Source organism: Camellia sinensis, chromosome 4 (genome assembly GCF_055761805.1).
Source record: "Camellia sinensis isolate YWXY chromosome 4, ASM5576180v1, whole genome shotgun sequence".
NCBI lineage: Eukaryota > Viridiplantae > Streptophyta > Magnoliopsida > Ericales > Theaceae > Camellia > Camellia sinensis.
This window is the reverse complement of record NC_138964.1, coordinates 210,170,057-210,189,500: the sequence shown is the minus strand read 5'-3', so window position 1 is coordinate 210,189,500 and position 19,444 is coordinate 210,170,057. Positions and strand designations below refer to the sequence as shown.

The following is a 19,444-nucleotide window of genomic DNA, read 5'->3' as shown; positions in this document are numbered from 1 at the left end:
AAGCTCCATAACTTGTCTGGATAGCTTTTTTTATTTTGATTGTACAACTGTCCCAACTGTAATTTAAAAATTAAAATTAAAAAAAAAAAAAAAAAAGACAAGGAAAAAACAAAACTAGACTGTGAATTAGATCAAGACAACTTGTATGCATTAAAACCACAAATTTGTCATCAAGAAATGGACCAAAAAGACTTGGAGAATATGCTGGAAAGCAGAGTATGAGTTTGGCTAGAAGTTGAAGAATCAATGGGTGTCAACGTCACACCACCACACTACGCAATTTGGGAGACCCAATTAACTGGTGTGTTTAGTCACGTTTCCAATGCTATTGCTGATTTGGAAGGTGGGAATGGGAACACACACCCATTTTGGAAAATGACATGTACTTGTGAGGAGTAGTCATCCTCTGATAGAATCTAAATTTTCTAGGGAAATTATAGTGGGCAAAAAAATCTCAATCAAGATTTGATTCATACCAAAATAGAACAAAATTCTTGATCGTTGAATATCAAGAATAAAATAAAATGAAAGGTCAATAGTAAACGGTATATCACTAAACAACTCTAATTGATGTTTTGGAGGCAAACAAAATTGTTTTGAGAACTACAGACGTTGGAATGACGGCAAGATCATTTCCAAAAGAATATTTTATGGGTAGAGAAAATGGAATGATCAAATTCAACATTATAAAAGGGGTCACAAGAATAAAACAAAAGTACAGACAATCTCTTCTCTACAAGAAAATAAAGAAATAGTTCATGTTCCTTGTTTTGCTAAGAAAAACATTACACATACTCAACTATCGGAGACCCTTCAGGCCAAACACCCTCCATAGGGCAACTCTTACAGTTGTGTTCTTTTGCAAGAGCTCAAAGGCTCTTAATAAATCATTTTGTTCTCTACAATGTGAGGAAATTTTACACTCCGCAAATATCATGTAGAGTCAAAGGTAAGTTTTTTTAGCAGTGGATAGTTACACAAGAAGGGGGGGGGGGGGGGGGGGGGGGGGGGGGGTGGGGTTGGAAGAAGAAAGAAAAAGGGGAAATGCAAGTGTGAAATGATCACCATCTCCGCCCACCTAACAAAGTTGTGATTCCACGTTGGAATCCAAAGTTTAACAAGATTCAGCGTGATTTGCAAATACAAGTAAAGATGCTTCCCCACTCAATTTTGAAAACATGGAAAAAGCCCCAAAAGGTGGATTTGGTATACCTTTTGTTTTCTATTCTTGAAAATCATGCTTTCTCCTTAAATATTTCTTATCTTACATGAGATTCGGAATATTCTCACACTCCATGCCATGGCACCTTTCGACATAGCCCAATGAAAAAGGACCACTCGACAAAAATTCAAGAATTGATTGTTATACTTAGAAATGACACATTCTTGATATATAAAATAAACACAGCTGCAATCATCAAAGGGAAAAGTCCCACAAAACAAAACATCAATGTAACATTTCCTTTTGTTCTAAGCAAGTTTAACTCAAAATATGTCAATTTAAATATTTCAAAAATGGCACCGCAAAAAAGAAGAAAATACTCATCAGCTTAGAGTTTGATAGCCCAGGGGACTTTGAATTCCTCCATCCTGTCTCGTGTCATTCCTGCTCGTCAGAGATGGCATCCATGGGAACAGTTTCCCAAGTTTCTTGCTTAATATGGCTGCAGGTCTAGGTTCCCAATCATTGATCCCAAATTTCGCCCTTTCAATAGCTTCCATTATGTCTTCCCTTGACACGCATTCGCCGCCTAAGAAATCCACAAGACACTAGAGTGAGTAAATTACTTTTTTAGAACAAACATTAACAATTTACATAAAAACTTTAAAGAAGAAAAGAAAAGAAAAGGAAAGGAAAAAGACCCAAGAATCAGAAAACAAAAAGGGGGGCATGGAAGGCTTTAATTGTTGTGAGGTGTCTTTCATTTTTTATTACGCACTCAGATTTATTGTTAGTGGTCTTTCAAGGAGGTTGAGAGCTGAGGCTGGAGTGTGTTATTTTCGATTAGGGTTGTAAAGTGGTTGAGTTGAGAGACTCAGAGAGCTCTGTAATTGTTAAGTCACATAGTGGATTTGATCTCCTCCCCTCCGTGGACATAGGCACATTGCCAAACCATGTATATCTTGTGCTTTGTGTGTAATTTGTTTCTTTTTATTCATTTTGTGGTTGGAACCATTTGCTAGTGAACCACGGGTGAGATTGCGACCATTTTAAGCAACATCAACAGATTACTTAGTTGGTAATACAATAGATTTCAAACTGACCTCTGCGGGCAGCAAGTAAAGCGGCTTCATTGATGATGTTTGCAAGATCAGCACCGACAAAGCCTGGGGTAAGAGATGCAACTAGGTTGCAGATAAGACCGCTATCTTCCTCAAGAGGTACTCCTCTCAAATGTACAGCCAAAATTTTTCTCCTCCCGTCTTCATCTGGTTCACCCACAAATACTTTTCTTGAGAAGCGTCCAGGCCGACATAGAGCTGGATCCAATGCTTCTGGTCTATTAGTTGCAGCAATAACAACCACCTTCATGTCCGAGTCAAAGCCATCCATTTCTGTCAGCAACTATCAAGGCAAAAAGAGAGCAGTGAGAGCTAGTTAAAGACGAGAAGATTTTGTAAAACATTCTAACACATTAAGAATTTGGGAATTCATCAAATTAAAAATAATTCGAGAGGTTCAAGAAGTATCAAGAAAATATTGTGAACAAGAAAAGCTAGTGATCAGAAAATATAAATTAGAAATACACTTTTGGTGGTGGAAATGTTTCAACACAAGCATTTTTCAATTAATTAAAATTTAAAAGAGGTTGATATACTTGGGCATTTTGACTTTTAAAAAGCCAATGTGTTTGGGAATTGCTAGAAAAGTAGTTTTTTTTTTTTTTGTTAGTGGGAAAAATAGACTTAGCTTTTTTAGATCTTCCCAAACATGCTTTTACTTTTTGATGAGTCCAGATCATCTATCCCCTTCTATGCACCCTTCTCTGTCCCCTTGAATCTGATAACAGTTAACAACACCACCTTTGATGATATGGACAACTCAATGAACCAATAAAATGAAGAGGACATAGAAGGGAGCATAGAAGGGAATAGGACATCTTGATTCCTTTTTGACTTCCTTAGCCAGAAAATAGCTTTTTTTAGATGATCCCAAACAGGGCCTAACAATATGATGCATCTGAATTAGAAAGTTTAGTTACCTGGTTTAGCGTTTGGTCTCGTTCATCATTGAAACTTCTACCACGCTTTCCTCCAACAGCGTCAAGCTCATCAATGAAAACAATTGACGGTGAGCTCTTCCTTGCCACATTAAAAAGGTCTCTAATGCGAGCCGCCCCTCTTCCAACAAAAAGCTCCACAAATTCACTGGCAGAAACAGTGAAAAATGGTACTCCTGCTTCACCAGCCACTGCACGGGCTAGTAATGTTTTTCCTGTCCCCGGAGGACCCACCAGTAGCACACCTCGGGGTAATTTCGCTCCCAGTTTATTGTAGTTTATAGATCCTTGCAGGCATGAAACTATCTATAAATAAGAAAAATGCAACAGCACCTAGTCAAAAGAAAGATTAAAGAGAATGTAAGGAATTTGAAACTGTAATAGGATACAACTAAAATGTAATCTTCCAAATATCCCCAGCAAGCTAAAACAATAGTATGCAAAATCAAAAACTCTCACCCACATTAAAAAATATGACGACAGTGAGTTCATAAATTAAACAAATAAGAATGAAAAAGCTTGTGAGGATAGCTACTTTACTCTAAAGCAATATACTTCAACACCCAGAAAGCACTTTGGTTTATAAAGAATAGTGGAGTGGACTACACTGGTTATATGCTTGCCACATAAATCTCAACAAACACAAATCTTCAACCAGACTCAAATCAACTTTGACAAATCTGCAACAATATTTTAGATAAATAATACAACAAGCCCCAGTATGGTTTATGAAGTATCGGTGGCAAGAAGCTTCCTAAAAGCTAATCCTGTAAATGCATGAGATAGATAGACAGAATGACTGCACTTTGGACACAAAAGCCTGCTGGGTGGCTTCTAGGTGCAGATAAAACTTCACGTTACCATATATTTAGATACAAATTATTGTGGTTACAACTAATCACAATCTTACTAACGGTCTAATAATCCCTAACTTAGCCAATGCATTCTAAATAAAGTTTAAAAATAAGCGAATTACTTCAAGATGCAAATGGAGGTGCATTATGCATCCCACCTCAAAAGATTCTACTAGTATTTATCTTCGTGTGTTCGTAAAAGAACAGATTTTTACATCTTCCATTTCAGAATGCAGCCTAAAGTTGTGTTCGTAAAAGAACGGAATGAAACTCGGATTCAACAAAAGAATAAAAACCATAGCTATGAGGCTTAACAGACAGAGAAAGTAGGATCCCATGATAGGTTATTTGCTTGCACAGAGACCCACAAACTCAAACACATTGGTACATGTACCGGTCAATATGGTAAATTAAACTCACACATTTACAGCTGTGCCCTCACATTTCAAGATTTCAAGGAATTGTTTACTGCAGATTCTATGTCTGTGTTGACTTATAGAAACATGACCAAAAACATTAAAATTAAGCCCAATAATCTGATGACTAGGCCTGAACCCTCTCCCTGTAAAACCAACATATTTGAACGTCAAAACGGTTACCATTATCAACGTCACACTTGAGTTCATGAACCATAATTTACATAACATTATCATGTAAACTTCATGCATTACATTATACAAACTTTAAGAGCAGATCACCTGTTGCCAACCAATTCTGGTATTAAGTAAAAAACTCAAATATTTTCATGTAGTGCACCAATTTTGTTGCCAATAACGCTTTCTATCTTCCAAGACCCTCCTGAAGGCTTTTTGCAGCATTTGCCAAAAAAATAAATAAATAAATTTGGAGAAAAATTGAATCTTTGTTACTTATGAGGTTCATGTAAGGGGGTGCTGGTCTATGTTGACTCATTCAAACATGTACTTTCTATGGGAATTGAAATACTCTTTATCCACTAAGCGATGTTGTAATGCGTACAATTGCTTCATGCTTAGCTTTACTAAGCCTTTCATTTAAAGTGACACACTAACTAATACAATTTCACATGAACTAGAAAGGGAAACTTGTTTTTGCAACAAGAAGCCTTGTTCTTCCTTTTCCTTTTCTGCTAAGCGCTACATGCAACTAATTATTGCAGCTTTTGAATTTATTCACAATCCTTCCTTTTCAGCTATGCAGGGTTTTAAAAAGCGCGCTTAGGCGCGCGCCTAAGCTCGAGGCGCAATGAGGCGCAGCCTTGCACCTCGAACAGGTCGAGGCGAGGCGCAGCTTAGGCGCTGAGGCGAGGGCTTTTTTTCGAGGCGCGAGGCGCGGGCTTCATGGGCTTTACTTTTTTTTTTTTTTTTTTTTGAAAAAAAAATAAAAAAGTGCTTTTTTTGTGGGCATGCGTGCCTATAGGAATTCAAAACTTTTCAATATAAAATGACCAAATGTGGTCAAAAGAGAACAAAAAGTGATACCTATTATATAATATATAATATACTTATATATAATTGATTCATATATATATATAATATTATATAATACCTATAATATCTATTATATAATATATAATATACTTATATAATATATAAAATATAATATATACTTATTTATAGTAATAAAAAAAAATAAGCACATGTATGTAAAACAAAATAAAAAAATTAATTAAAGTACATTATGTAAAAAATATAATAAATAAATAAACTAATATATATATTAAAAAAATTAATTATTTTTTTTCTTCTTCTCTTCTCTTCTTATTAAAAAAATTAATAATATACATATTAAATACTTTCTATGTTGAAAATTGTGTTATATTAATATTTTGCTTAACTTTTATAACTTGCGCCTCGCTTTGGTGAGGTGCGCGCCTCGCCTCGCGCCTCGGCGCTCAGGCTCCAGGTGACATTGGCGCCTCGATGCGCCTAGGGCTTTTTAAAACACTGCAGCTATGGGTCAATGATATGTTCATCTCCTAAGGCTGTGTTTAGTTCAAGGATTTGGGGAGGGATTTGGAAAGGGAAAGAGAAAGGCAAAGGCAAAGGCAAAGGCAAAATGACGGTGAAATGTGAATAAAATATACCCATATTTTACCTAGTTTCACACACCTTTTCCCTTTTCCTTTTCAAATCCCTAGCCAAATTCTTGAACCAAACACAGCCTAAAAGTATTGGATCCCTTATCTTGCTAATAGTGGAAGTAGTAAATAATGATGGCTAGTTGTTTGTTCAGGGCTTTGTAGCCTTTCCAAAAGTGTTACTGTAATGACCAGCAGAGAAAATGCATTGCACAAAAACAAACTTTATCCCAAGCAAAAACTCACATTCAAGCTGCACACTCAGTAATATAAATGATTTGCTGGCAAAATGAAACTCGAGAAATTCATCTACTTGATGTAAGGTCATGGAATAAAGATAGCTTACCTCCATAAGCTCTACCTTGGCAGTATCAACGCCTTCCACATCCTCAAAGCTAACCATCTGGTTAATAGGTCGCCGTTTTCTTGCCGGGCTATTAGCAGCAGAAAGTTGCCGATAAAGAAGCCACATTAACGGAGTTAAGGGAATCCATAAAGATAATACAGTAATCAAGATACTTCTCATCGACATAAGCAATGATTGAGGGGCAGAGCTGTATGTAGTTCCCTTTTCTCTCATTAAACTTAGAAGATAGCTCTCATCATGGTCTATCTTTCTTGTAGAGTATTTCCACAGAGGGGTTGAAGCTTGAGTCCTCGTCAATTTTTTCAACATATTTGAACCTGTTATTCCGCCGTTTCTCACAAAATCATCACTGCTTTCAGCTGTGTCAACCACATTCTCATCCTGAACATTGCTTTCTAAGGATTTATCTTCTGATATTTGAGTTTTCTCAACACTCAACGAATCGGTGTTGTAATATATACGACGCGATCCCTCCTCAAATAGAACCTTTGTTACAATCCCATTTTGAAGACTCATTATCAAGTCTGAATAAGGGACAACTTTCGGAGATGGCATTGCTGTTAATTTCAAAAGCAAATAACACATCCCCAAGGCAACAGAAATTGAAGTAGAAACTGTCACACTTTTCAAATTCTTACGCAGAAACATCCCAAGGTCATTCAATATCGACCAAATCGAAACTCTTTTCAATCTCATCGACAGCAATCTCAGCCTTGGCCGTAATCTTAATGAAAATCTCTTTCTTATACCAGCATTTTCTCTCCTTCCCAATTGGGTATCTTTATCTTCACAGTTTTCATTGATCACAGACCTAATTTTTGTGTTGCAAAGCAACCTATGTGGAGATTTATAACAGCTATGAAACCCTAATAAATGAAAAGAAGCTGAACTATAGCTAGAACTAGATAACGAACAACTGAGAATTCTACTTCTCCCTAAAGATTGAGACTTTCCAGCATGAATTCCCAATTTTTTTTGAGTTACTAAGAACCCATTATTTGAAAAAAGAATAAACGAAGAACCCATTTTCAATTAAAAATCTTCCATGAAACCCAGAAAGAATTAAAGCCCAATATCAGATTTTCTTCGAGAAAACACTTGCAAAAGCTGCGATACAACTACGAAATTGAATAGCTTTCTCGGGGACAATAACGGCAATACCTGAATTGATCGACTTGGCAGTGGAAACAGAAGCTGGTGTTCTTGAACTAGAAGATGATAACAGGATTGGGTCTTTGGGGAGGTTTTTCAATGTTTAGGGTTGTCAGGGCTTTATATCCACACAAATAAAAGCCATGGATGAGACTCTGTGACTGTCAGGGTCTTATGTGCAACAAATTTTCTTGGGGTGGGGAAATTTTGGTATTTCTTAGAAAATAGATGTTTGGGCCATTTGGCTATTGGGTTATTGATTTGGGCAGGATGGAAAGTGACAAATGGATCCAATTTATTGGAGTACTTTTTTTTTTTTTTTAAATATAATTTTTCAATGAAATTAAGAAGAAAAAACAAAAACAAAAATACAATTAGTTTAATAACAAAATTAGGAACAAAACTCACCTGATTTTTTACTCTTCTAAAGATAAAAAAAAATAAAAAAAAAGAAGAGAGGAGAAATTTAATGATTTGTTAACCTTACTCACCCAATTGACCTTTTTCAATATTAGTTCTTTCAATTTGTTTATTTTAATGTATAGATGCAAATTTTTCTTGTTAATTTAGTGAATTTGCAAAGTCTAATTATGAGATTTTCAATTTGTTTATTTTGATACCAATTTGTGTTTCATCACTACAAAGACTTTATATCAACTTGAACGTCTCAATTAGTGGAATGGAATGGAGTGTATCTATTAATCTATTTCTTGACTCAAAATAAGAGCATATTTAAAAAAAATTATAAAAAGAGATATATAAAATACACTTAATTATGATGAATTATATTAGTTTAATACATTATTGTCAATATACAATATGAATTTTTTGAAAAAAAAAATAGTGAACTTAAATCAAATTTTAATTATGATAAAATTCTTAACTTTATTTACTAGTAATTGTACTTTGAAATTTCACTGCTTAGTGCTAATCTTTATCTGTTTTTAAAAATTATCTTGTTAATTTTGTGATAAGGGTTTGAATTTGTGAAATGTTTATTTTCACATTATGTTTTATTAGGGGTTGTTTGGGATGATCTAAATAAATGTACTTTTTGACTTTTTATGAAATATGAGTTGGGTTTGGGTTGGGTTTGAAGTGATGTGTTAGAGAAGTGATGTGACTTAAATAAAATGATTTGACTTAAATAGGATAGTGACTTTTTAACTTTTTACCTTTTTCAAAAACATGCGAAACTTAGCCTTAATTGTCTCTAAAATGACATTGATTTGGGCTGAATTTTGACATTTCTTTGAACTTTATCTTGTCCCAAAGCATACCTTTTCAACTTCCAAATTTTCCCGAGAAAGAAAGCCAAATACCTCAAATTTTCCTTCGTCGGAAAATCATCCTTCTTTACTCTCGCCTGGAAGATCACCACCACCACCCTCACTCTCAGGTTCGTTCTTCTGTTTCCTTTTCAGTTTCGATCTTTCTTTAGCTGTTAACTGTTGTACAAGATATCTGAATCCCTACCTTCCCTTTCTCTCTCTCTCTCTCTCTCTCTCTCTCTCTCTCTCTCTCTCTCTCTACAAATTCACAATTATAGAACAATCCCATTACACCTTCATTCAAAATGTTCATGGGTTTTAATAATCACTGTTGCAAGATGATCAAGCTGATTTATCATTTATCATCCTCTCTCTGTCTCCTGCTTTTCTTGATGTCGATGATGTAAATGTTAACTGTTATTTTCTTAAATTTAAGGGTTTTTGAATTGCATCTAATTGTCTGGGGAAATTCTATTTTCACACACCTACCTACCTGTGCACATCTTTATCATTTCTCACTGCACATATTTATGAATTTGATTAGGTATTATTTATCTCAGTGCACACACCGCATATTTCAATTATAACCGTTAACTCAATTATTGTACACACACATTCCATCCAAACACATACCCACACAGCCATCAAAAACCAGCTAAACTAAAGCATATTACTTCCCACAAAAACATTTTCTGCTTAAAAAGATTTTGCAGAAAGGTGGTCGGTGAACTTGCTATCACACTTAGATTCTGAACTCGTGATTCATAGCAAACCCAGCAGGTTAACTTTTAACGTGTAACAAAATTCATCAAGGCATCTTGTCAAACAAGTTATGCACATAGGTCTATCAAACCCCATTTATTCAAGCAACGAACAAGGAAGTTATTGGAGTTCCGAAGCTTATTTTTTCTAGTCAACTGAATGCCTTTAGATAAACTAAAGCAGAAAAACAAAAATAATTTTTCTAATTGAGAGATTTTATCAAACAATTGGGTGACAATAAACACATAACGATACTTATAGAAAAATAAAAAATAAATAAAAAATCATTTGCAGAAGAGAACTTACTTGTGAACAATGAATGTAGAGAGAGAGAGAGAGAGAGAAGAAAGAAGAGAGAGGAGAGAAGAGATGAGATGTGTTGGCTAGCATTTTGATGTTTATTATGGTCATTTTATTTTAGGTTAAAATAAAGTTTCATTAAGTGTGTGCATTGAGGTAAATAGGTATGCGAAAATATAATTTCCCAATTGTTTGACCTCGTTGTTTTACATTCCTTATTGGGTTTTGAAATTACTATTTAGCACTACTTGGTGGAGTTGGTTCTTTGTTTTGTACTGTAGTAGAGAGCATATACTGAATATCTTTTAGATTGTGCTTACATTTATGTCCATTTAATTCATGGGTTATTATTCAAATTTGTAATGGCTGTAGTTGCCTCGTGTTTTTAGGATACATTGTGCTAATTGGATTACTTCATCAATTGGTCGAAACTCATTTTAGCTTAACTTTTCATGTCTTGTGAAATTGTGTTATTTTATGTTCAGCTTTTGTTACGAAGAATAACTGCTGTTTTATTTATATCCATTCACCTTCTGCAGATTTTCTGTGATTTGCAATTTAAAATTTGGCCGACGGGTGTACTATGGATAACAGTATTGTGTGTTTGGCCTTTTGGGGTGTGGGATCTTGTCTGCGGTAGTGGAATGGAAAAGAAGAAAACAGATGAGTATGAGGCGGTACCAGTTCCACCTGTGAGAGTAGACAGATTTGGATTTGTAAAGCAAGAACTTAGTAATTCTCCTGAAGGTATAGCCAAAAACAGATCAGCCTTTGAGCATGAGAGGTAATCATTTTGTATATTGTTAAACAAAATACTCTGCAGTGAGTTCCTTATTTAATAACCTTTTATACTTTATGTTTTATGATTTTTTGCCTATGTGCTCAAACTACAAATATATCTAAGCTAACATGGAAGGGTTGGTGTATTGTTATGACATTTCCTAACGACGGATGCCTTAATTTTAACATATGATGGTGAAACATTTTAACATAGTCACCTGCGAAGCTGGAAAATGGTTTATCAGAGAATTTTCAGCAATAAACTGGAGAGAGAAAGAGATATAGTGGACGTTAATGCCATTGGAGGCCTATCGAGAGTCCAGACTTGGTCGACAATGACACTTCCGTTGTGACCATAATTAACATAGTCACCTGCGAAGCTGGGTTTTAGCTTAGAAAATGAGCAAAAAATTGGGTTTAATTTGAGAGTTGTATGAGAAGTGTTTTGTGTTCCATGTGACTAAGAAACAAGGGTGTGCCACGTGACTCAGTTAGATCATTAGTCTAGAGAGAGAGAGAGAGAGAGAGAGAGAGAGAGTGAGTGTTTCATACTATGTGATCTAGGAGAGATTCAAAGAGAGAACTACTCTAGTAAGGACGGCTTTATACTGGCATTTTCAGCCAATCATGGATCCAAACAAGAGAGTCCTCTAACTTGATTTATTGGAGGTGAAGGAGGGGGAGATAGGCCTTGGTGTGCTGGGGCTGACTTCAATGTGATCCTATATCTGTTTGAATGAAGGGTTGTTCTCGTATCTCAACAACCATGAGGGAATTCTGATTTTGTGAAAGTCAATGAGTTAATGGGTTTGCCATTGAAAGGGGCTATATATACATGGAGTAATGGTAGTAAAGTTCCTTCTCTCTCTCATTGATAATTTCCTTATCTCATCAATAACTTCTCCAATCTGGTTCTGGTTGCTTTCCCAATACAACTTTTTATTATATGGTCATCTCATTAGACTGCAGAGGAAGGCTAGGGTGTTGGGGGTTATCTCTGAAATTGATGTAAAGGGTGGTGAAAGAATCTCTCTCAAGAAGCTATGAGGAGGGAGGAGGCAAAGACAAGTTAAAGTATTTCTTTGACGGAGGAAATTAGTGGAGACAAAGGGTTGGATCCTTATGGTTGAAGGAAGGTGGGAACACCAAATTTTCTCACAAAATGGTCAATACTCACAGGTGGTACAATCATATTAGGAGCCTGGTGGTGAATGGGATTGAGAAGGGAGGTGGAGGAAATCACGTGGGGGTGGTCCACTTTTATGATCAGTTGTATATGGAGAACTGTTAAGGGAGGCCTCAGCTCGATTGTTTAGAATTTGCTTCTCTTTCCAATGCCCATAAGGATGAGTTGGAAAGACCTTTTTGTTAAGAGGAGATTGTGGCAACCCTCAAGGTTGGAATGGCAACAAAGCTCCTGGGCCTGATGGGATGGCTATGGCTTTCATTCTTGGTGGTTGGAGTATTATGATCTTTGTCCTAATACTTCCATGAGCATGACACTTTTGAGAAAAGTCTCAATGCAATAATAGTTGTACTAATTTTGAAGAAATCGGACAACAGAGCTGAATTACTTTAGATGTATTAGCCTTGTGGGGTGCATATACAAATTGGTGGCTAAGACATTGACTCTTAAGCTGAGGAAGGTGTTGGGATCAGTGATTTTGAATTCCCAAAATGCTTTTGTAAGTGGTAGCCAAATTTTGGATATTGTATTAATACATACCCAAAAAAGTATATGGCCCAAGTAGAACTTCCTGAGGTTTGTGATGGCCATAGTGCCTCCCTGCCTCGCCCTATGTCCACCATTGCTTGCCCTATTGACTTCTTGTTTTTGCAGCCTGGAAAGTATTCTTATCGCAGAATTTTCAGCAACTAACGAGGTGACCAATAGTTATATATTTTTGTTTTGGACAAAATAGTGTTCTTGCCTTTTGTTTAACTTGTTATTTATATGTTAAAATTTAACTTACAACATTGAGATTGAAATATTCCACAAAGATCAACCCACTTACTAAATAAATTTCAGCCTCATTTTTCTTTAAGACCTAGCCAAAGATAATTTTCCTTATTTTTCATACGCAAGAGAAATTTTGTGTTTCTTCCTTGCATAAATGATGCCTTCATAGAGCTTTACTTTGTGGAAACTCTTATAATGTAGACATGCTTTGAATTCTGCCTATCTATTTATAAGTTTGCTTACATTCAAGTACCTGAATGAACTCATAAAACCTAGATGTCTTTCTTGTTCCAAGAATGGATTGTTTTGATTTCTAGGTTTTATTTGGATAGATGCTTTAAATTTCCTTATAGACTTATCTGTTTTGATAATGAGGCGCTTTTCAGGGAGGAACGGAGGATTAGAAAATGGAGGAAAATGATTGGGGTTGGAGGGAGTGATTGGAAACATTACATGAGAAGGAAACCTCATGTTGTTAAACGACGTATAAGAAAAGGAATTCCTGATTGTCTGAGGGGTCTTGTTTGGCAGTTAATCTCAGGAAGCCGTGACTTATTGCTGATGAACCCCGGGGTTTATGAGGTAATTTTTCTTCTTTTTCTCATCTAAAATTTTCCTCCCCTTTACTTCTTTTTTATGATGTGATTAGTGCTGATTGAGAATGATATATCTTCACTGCAATACTTGTGTGAGCATTACTGTGGTGAAGGTCAAACTCCCAATATGAGGTTCATAAGATTTTTGCCATTGTTTTTGTTTTTTGTTTTTTGTTTTTTGATAAGTTAGATAATTGTAGATTGATAGGGTGCCAAGGGGTTTCACCCCAGTACCCCAGTACATTAAAACCATACTTTCTTTTTTTTTTATTTATAATAAGTTGCGCATCAAAGATATGCACAAAAGAAACAACAAAAAAATACACTATTTGTGAAGATGGAACAAATTTTGGTTCCTTGTCTATCAGGTGGAACTATCATTGCATCTCACTTTGTACCACTCTGGCTTCTTATCTTTGCTGCAGTTTTCAAGGCTAAATGTTTGCAAGTAGCCAGCACTCTAGCTTTAGTGCATAATTGCCAAACATTTAGAACTACAGATTAAACTCTGTTTCACTGGAACCGAAACTACCATTTTTGCAAAATGTTAAGATCTATCAAGTAATTAATATATAGTGAGCAGCCAATAGCCATTCTTGTGACTTCCTCTTTACATTTACATACTTCTAATTTATTCTCCTCTAACCTGAATTCAAAATTTTCTTTTGTTTTATTTTTTTTGTTTTACCAAATATAAGGATCTTTGGAACACGTTCAACATAAGAATTTCTCTCATAATAAGTCTCTTTTAATTCCCAAGTTTCTATCTGATCAAAATGCTTTTCCAATCCTGAGAAGTACTAAATTTCATTCTTATGATGTAAAAGATTATCTTATTTGGTCACCAATTAAGTAAGTAACCTAGTTAGTACATTTCCAGATGACCTATAATATTGTCAGGTTTATTAAGGATGAATGTTGTTGAGTGTACTGAAAATATCAGTCATGTGTATGTCAGTCACATATTACTTTGTGAAGAATCTGAACTTGGAGGTCTTGTCAGCACGTGTTGAGATAGTGAAGTTGTGTGGGGTGTGATCTGAGTTAGTAATTAATACGTTTGAGGTTCTCTTTTCATTTTTATGTTTGTTTTTCATTCTATGCTTGATCCCCTCTTCATGTATTTATCTTTTATTATTGTTATTGTCATTATACTGATCCCACTGTTCCTTTGCTGCAGCAACTAGTAATATATGAGACGTCTGCTTCAGAACTGGATATTATTCGTGATATATCTCGTACCTTCCCTTCACATGTTTTCTTCCAGCGGAGACACGGGCCTGGTCAAAGGTCGCTTTACAATGTTCTGAAGGCATACTCCGTGTATGATAGGGATGTTGGATATGTTCAGGTTTTTATCTCATATGTCTCATCCTCATCACTCTCCTATATACTTTTATAGAATACAGAATTATATTGAAATTTTTTAACTACAGGGGATGGGATTTGTAGCTGGTCTATTGCTTCTCTATATGAGTGAAGAAGATGTATTTTGGTTATTGGTTGCATTACTGAAAGGAGCGGTCCATGCCCCAATGGAAGGTTTATATTTGGTAATTCTTCTGTCCAATCACCTTTAATTTTAGTCTTTGGGACTCATCTTAGCTTTTTAGCTCAAAGCTGTTAACAGCCTAGAACTTATTGTTATTTGATCAATGGAGTATATGTATATGTCAGAGTGTGAGAAACAATAGTATTTAGAAAAACAGAAATAGATAAATAAATTTGATGAAGCCAATACATGGCTCTAACTAGTGTAGAACGGAAAAGAATGGTTTGTGCAGCTGGCTATGTTACATGGATTCAAATATGCGTGTCGGGTGCGGGTGCATACCCTTCAAACCTCCAATTGAAGGGTACGCAAAATTGGCAAAAAATGACCATAGTTTTTATATGTTAATCTTTTTTGGGGATAAAATGGTTTTCTGTGAAACATAGTGCCCAAAGTGGCACTTTACTCATTTGTAGCAACTATACAATAAAATATATATAATGACAGTGTTAAATACAATTATATAACAAGTGTATGATAGTATTGGACACAAATGCCACACTTCTATCCAGGTGTCAAGTGCCTAATACTGATATTTGATTTATTTTAAAGAGTCCATGGAACATAGGTAGCTGGTCTAATTCAGAAGTAGTCGATAGGAATAACATTTTTAACGAAGTATTAAGAAGAAGCACTGTTGTACTTAAAAAATTTTCATAAGCTATAAAACTGAGCTTCTTGTTGTTTCTTATTACTGATGTATGTTACTTTATAGTTTTGTTTTGTACCCTAGACGTGGATGATAGTTTTAATAGAAAATAATGCTCAGGAATCACTTTGGTGAGGCAATGAGGCTACCAGTCAAATTGCTGAAGCTGCTATTTCATCACAATGCAAAACACAGCCTTAGCATACTGGCTTATGTATGTACTATACTATCTTATAAATTGAGTTACCGATTATTTGAATTTCCTTAGAAAGGGATTAAAGACGTGTAAACTGGTATCATACGAATTCTTTTGATATCCAATCATTAGCTAAGGATTAAATTATGAATATACATATAGGATCATCAGCTACTGTGTGATTGGAAAATACTTTCTTGATTGAAGGAGGTTATCCCGCATGTTGAAGTATCTTTCTTACACCAATCTTGGAACTTAAACTGTTATGGAATAACCATTGTTTTTGATTGTTGGATTTGTGGATTTTTGTCCCCAACCATATTATTTGTAACTTTTAAGGGTAATCCTTGCAGAAGGATTGAATGTTAAGAGCTTCGTTGTACATGTTTGTGCACGGCCTTTTACTATTTTGTAGGTCTAGCTGGAAACAAGCATGTTTTCGACATTTGATCAGAGCATAACTAATAACTAACATTCTCTTCTAGTACTGATTCTTAGGGAATCATTGCTTCTCTCTCTCTCTCTCTCTCTCTCTCTCTCTCTCCATGGTTGTGTTGTGTGTATGTGTGTGCATGTGTAGAGCAGTGAGGTGGTAGTTGAAAACATCCAAATTTTTTTCTTTGATCTGGAAAATAAGCCACCAAAATAATATATAGGAATTTTCTTTTTACATGCGTCTTTTTTGGTCATTCCTCATTTTACATATTGGATGGTGTTTTCTTATTCAAGAGTCCTTTTATAGCTGTCAAAGTGGCTTTTAACTCATTATCAAATCAAAGGCTCTTATTTACTGTTTGTGACCATTATTATATACATTGCAGAACTCTGAAAACTATTTTCTTATTCTTCCGGATTAGGTGGGGTTGCCTTTGGTTCAGCAATATCTTTTTCAGTTTGACAGTTTAGTAAGAGAGCACATGCCAAAGCTTGGAGAGCATTTTACCCAAGAAATGATAAACCCTAGCATGTATGCAAGCCAGTGGTTCATAACAGTTTTCTCCTACTCTTTCCCATTCCATTTGGCTCTTCGAATTTGGGACGTCTTTCTTCATGAGGTTAGTGATCTTAATTATCAATGTCTTCTACTTGGAAGTACTGCCACTTGGTTTGGAAATTGATATATTTCTTTTGGTCCAGGGTGTTAAAATCATTTTTAAAGTCGGTTTGGCCCTACTGAAATATTGCCATGGTGATTTAGTAAGTATTTTTAAGATTGCATGTCTGCATTAGATCCTAATAAATTGCATCTTGCGTATATAAAGGTTTGTTTTTGTTGTTTAGATAAAATTTCCCTTCGAGAAACTCGTACATGCTCTGCGTAATTTCCCTGAAGATGCAATGAACCCGGATACTCTATTACCCATGGCCTATTCAATCAAGGTTCTCTCTCACGCATATATAAAGATGTTTTTGGCATTACTTTTTTTATTATTAGTTATTTTCCTACCATACTAATTATTAGATTCTTTCTCAATCCACTTAAAGTTCAAGTACTTCTCGTTTACTGGGTTTTCAAGTTGACTCATTAGTAGTTTTGTGCTTTTGGAATCTTTTTGCCACTTTTGTATTTCTGTTTTAGTTATTCATTGTTTTTATTTTGATAATTATTGGTTAACTAACAGGTATCGAAGCGTTTGGAGGAACTGAAGCTGGAATATGAGAAGAAAAATGGGAAGCAAGCAGAAGCCGGTGGGAGGCAGAAACAGCCGACTCCCAAAACACATTAAAAGATGCTTCACGGTTGAGACGAGCTAAACCTGCCAGTGATTCTTTTATTCTTGTGTCAACAACATTATCTGTGCCAATGTATATAACACTTGGGCAGTATCATCGACCAATATAGATAGGTATGACACATTTAATAGCTTTATATATATAGTTGCTTGATTGAGTTGAGTTTTTAGGTTTATCTTTCACTCTCTTGTGCTCGAATCTAAGATCATATTTGAAAGTTTTTTGTGGAACAAAGTGTGTATGGTGGCAATGTAGCATCCACTCACAACTGATAAGAGGGAATCTTTTGGGTGGACCACAAAGAAAGAAAATTGAGAGACGGTGCGAGTTTTCTCCCCATACACTAGCAATATTTGTGTTTTTTTGAACACCTCTGTCCAAGAATCAGATTCTTTTCTAGAGTTTAACCTAGTGATGTGCTTCTTTATTTCCCTAGGCCTTTATGATTGAGATCCTTAGTTAATCATTAATGTGATTGTTATCACATAGTAGAGTTACCCGTAAATCATCTGTTGTAGATTGAATTGTCCCTTTTTTAGTTGAGTCTGAAACATGTGGCAACCATTGGCGATCCCGATATGTTTCAAGGGGTGTTTGCATTTAAAGATGACAACCATGTATATTTGTATCTATAGATCCAAACGTCCACTTGCCCCTTTTGTAGCTGAGTCAGCAACAGTGGCAGCCGTGCGCGATCCAGATAAGATTGAAGGAGGGTTAGATGCTTAGAAGTTTACAAAATGATTAATCTATTGAATTATTTCAAACATGTCTTCCTCGTTCGATAGATGGTAGGTCTAAAGGATCCAACATTGTTAGTGTGGACCATGTCATCATGATTTTATGTTGATATGGCGTTCTTATCGTCCCCATAATATGGGTTAGGATGATATTGTTTTATGTCAACTCCAGCACATGCTTGCTCAGATACGTGGGTGCTACACTATTATGTCGAAGTTTTTTTAATGCATTATTATGGTGAAAAAAAAGTTTGTCAGTGGCTAGAACCATGTACCTCGTGGTTGTTTGAAATGATCTAGGTACATTAAAAAATTAGAGAATTTTTTTTTTTTTTTTTTTTTTTTTTTGTATATTTAGGGTAATTTTTTGACTTTTTACAAAAAAAAAAAAAAAAAAAAAAAATACGTAATAAAATATTATAGCAAATATCAAAATTACGGGATTGTCTTCCTTGACACATGCAACAGCACTGGGCTGTCATGTTGTGCATTTCAAAATTATTATTATTATTTTTTTTTTAATGAGAATTTGTGGCTTACAATGTGTCACGTTTTTTTTTTTTTGGGGGGAAGGAAATGCAAAGCAACACTGAGTTGCTATCATTGACTTTTTTTTCACCCAGACTTCCCACCCAAAAACTCTAAATAGTATGATTTTTTTTTGTTTTTTTAATGGCTTTTGAATTTTTTAACTTTTATAGGTGATGCCAAACATCTCCCTACTCTCCTAGATAGTACTTGGCATGTTTGATTGGAAGAATTAGACTATGGGATTGAGATTATTAATTCGCGGGTCCAATTATCCTATGTTTATTTTGACATTTTGTTTTAGGATCATCAATCCAATGGATAATTAATCCAACAAATTTGTTGGATTATTAGTAATGGGGTAGGGGTGTGATTGTGAATACCACACTATTTGATTGGATTATTAATACCTCACTATTAATCTTGTGGAATCAAACATGGCCAAAAAGAAAAAGAAAAAAAGAGAGAGTTATTTTCAATTGAATTAATTTGATATGTATATAATTTTCTTTTCGAAATGGTCTTGAATAGAGTTGAGTGGAAAAGAAGGATTTATGCAGTCGATTCCATTTAATCTGATGGGATTTATGGCTTGATTTGGTTATGTAATCTTCTTGAGATTTCTTGGATGTTGATGGAGAGGATGAAATTTGGTATAGGAAGCTACTCAACTTTAAAATGGGCAGAAAGTTGCAAAAGATTAAAGAATGGTTAGATAAATTT

At 35.2% G+C, this 19,444-nt stretch overlaps 2 protein-coding genes across 2 annotated transcripts; one reads left to right on the top strand and one right to left on the bottom strand.

Moving 5' to 3' along the window:
* Positions 1-1,366: 1,366 nt before the first annotated feature.
* Positions 1,367-8,232, bottom strand: LOC114311056 (cell division protein ftsH). Its single transcript, XM_028257136.2, has 4 exons — positions 6,481-8,232; positions 3,204-3,527; positions 2,266-2,566; positions 1,367-1,751 (listed from the first exon to the last, which is right to left on the bottom strand). Exons 1-4 carry the CDS (start codon positions 7,525-7,527, stop codon positions 1,546-1,548), a joined length of 1,878 nt encoding a protein of 625 aa, XP_028112937.2. The 5' UTR covers positions 7,528-8,232; the 3' UTR covers positions 1,367-1,545.
* Positions 8,233-8,745: 513 nt separating this feature from the next.
* On the top strand, positions 8,746-17,687 carry LOC114311058 (uncharacterized). Its single transcript, XM_028257138.2, has 9 exons — positions 8,746-9,052; positions 10,526-10,770; positions 13,113-13,308; positions 14,503-14,673; positions 14,759-14,875; positions 16,577-16,774; positions 16,857-16,916; positions 17,001-17,099; positions 17,342-17,687. Exons 2-9 carry the CDS (start codon positions 10,631-10,633, stop codon positions 17,444-17,446), a joined length of 1,086 nt encoding a protein of 361 aa, XP_028112939.1. The 5' UTR covers positions 8,746-9,052; positions 10,526-10,630; the 3' UTR covers positions 17,447-17,687.
* The last annotated feature ends 1,757 nt before the right edge of the window (positions 17,688-19,444 follow it).

Coding starts and splice junctions, on each gene's coding strand:
- LOC114311058 (XM_028257138.2), top strand. CDS start 10,631: ATGGAAAAGAAGAAAACAGATGAGTATGAGGCGGTACCAGTTCCACCT. Junction 13,309..14,502: donor TGAACCCCGGGGTTTATGAG/GTAATTTTTCTT, acceptor CCTTTGCTGCAG/CAACTAGTAATATATGAGAC. Junction 16,917..17,000: donor AATATTGCCATGGTGATTTA/GTAAGTATTTTT, acceptor TTTGTTGTTTAG/ATAAAATTTCCCTTCGAGAA.
- LOC114311056 (XM_028257136.2), bottom strand. CDS start 7,527: ATGGGTTCTTCGTTTATTCTTTTTTCAAATAATGGGTTCTTAGTAACT. Junction 3,528..6,480: donor CCAAGGTAGAGCTTATGGAG/GTAAGCTATCTT, acceptor TCTTATTTATAG/ATAGTTTCATGCCTGCAAGG. Junction 2,567..3,203: donor GAGACCAAACGCTAAACCAG/GTAACTAAACTT, acceptor TTGCCTTGATAG/TTGCTGACAGAAATGGATGG.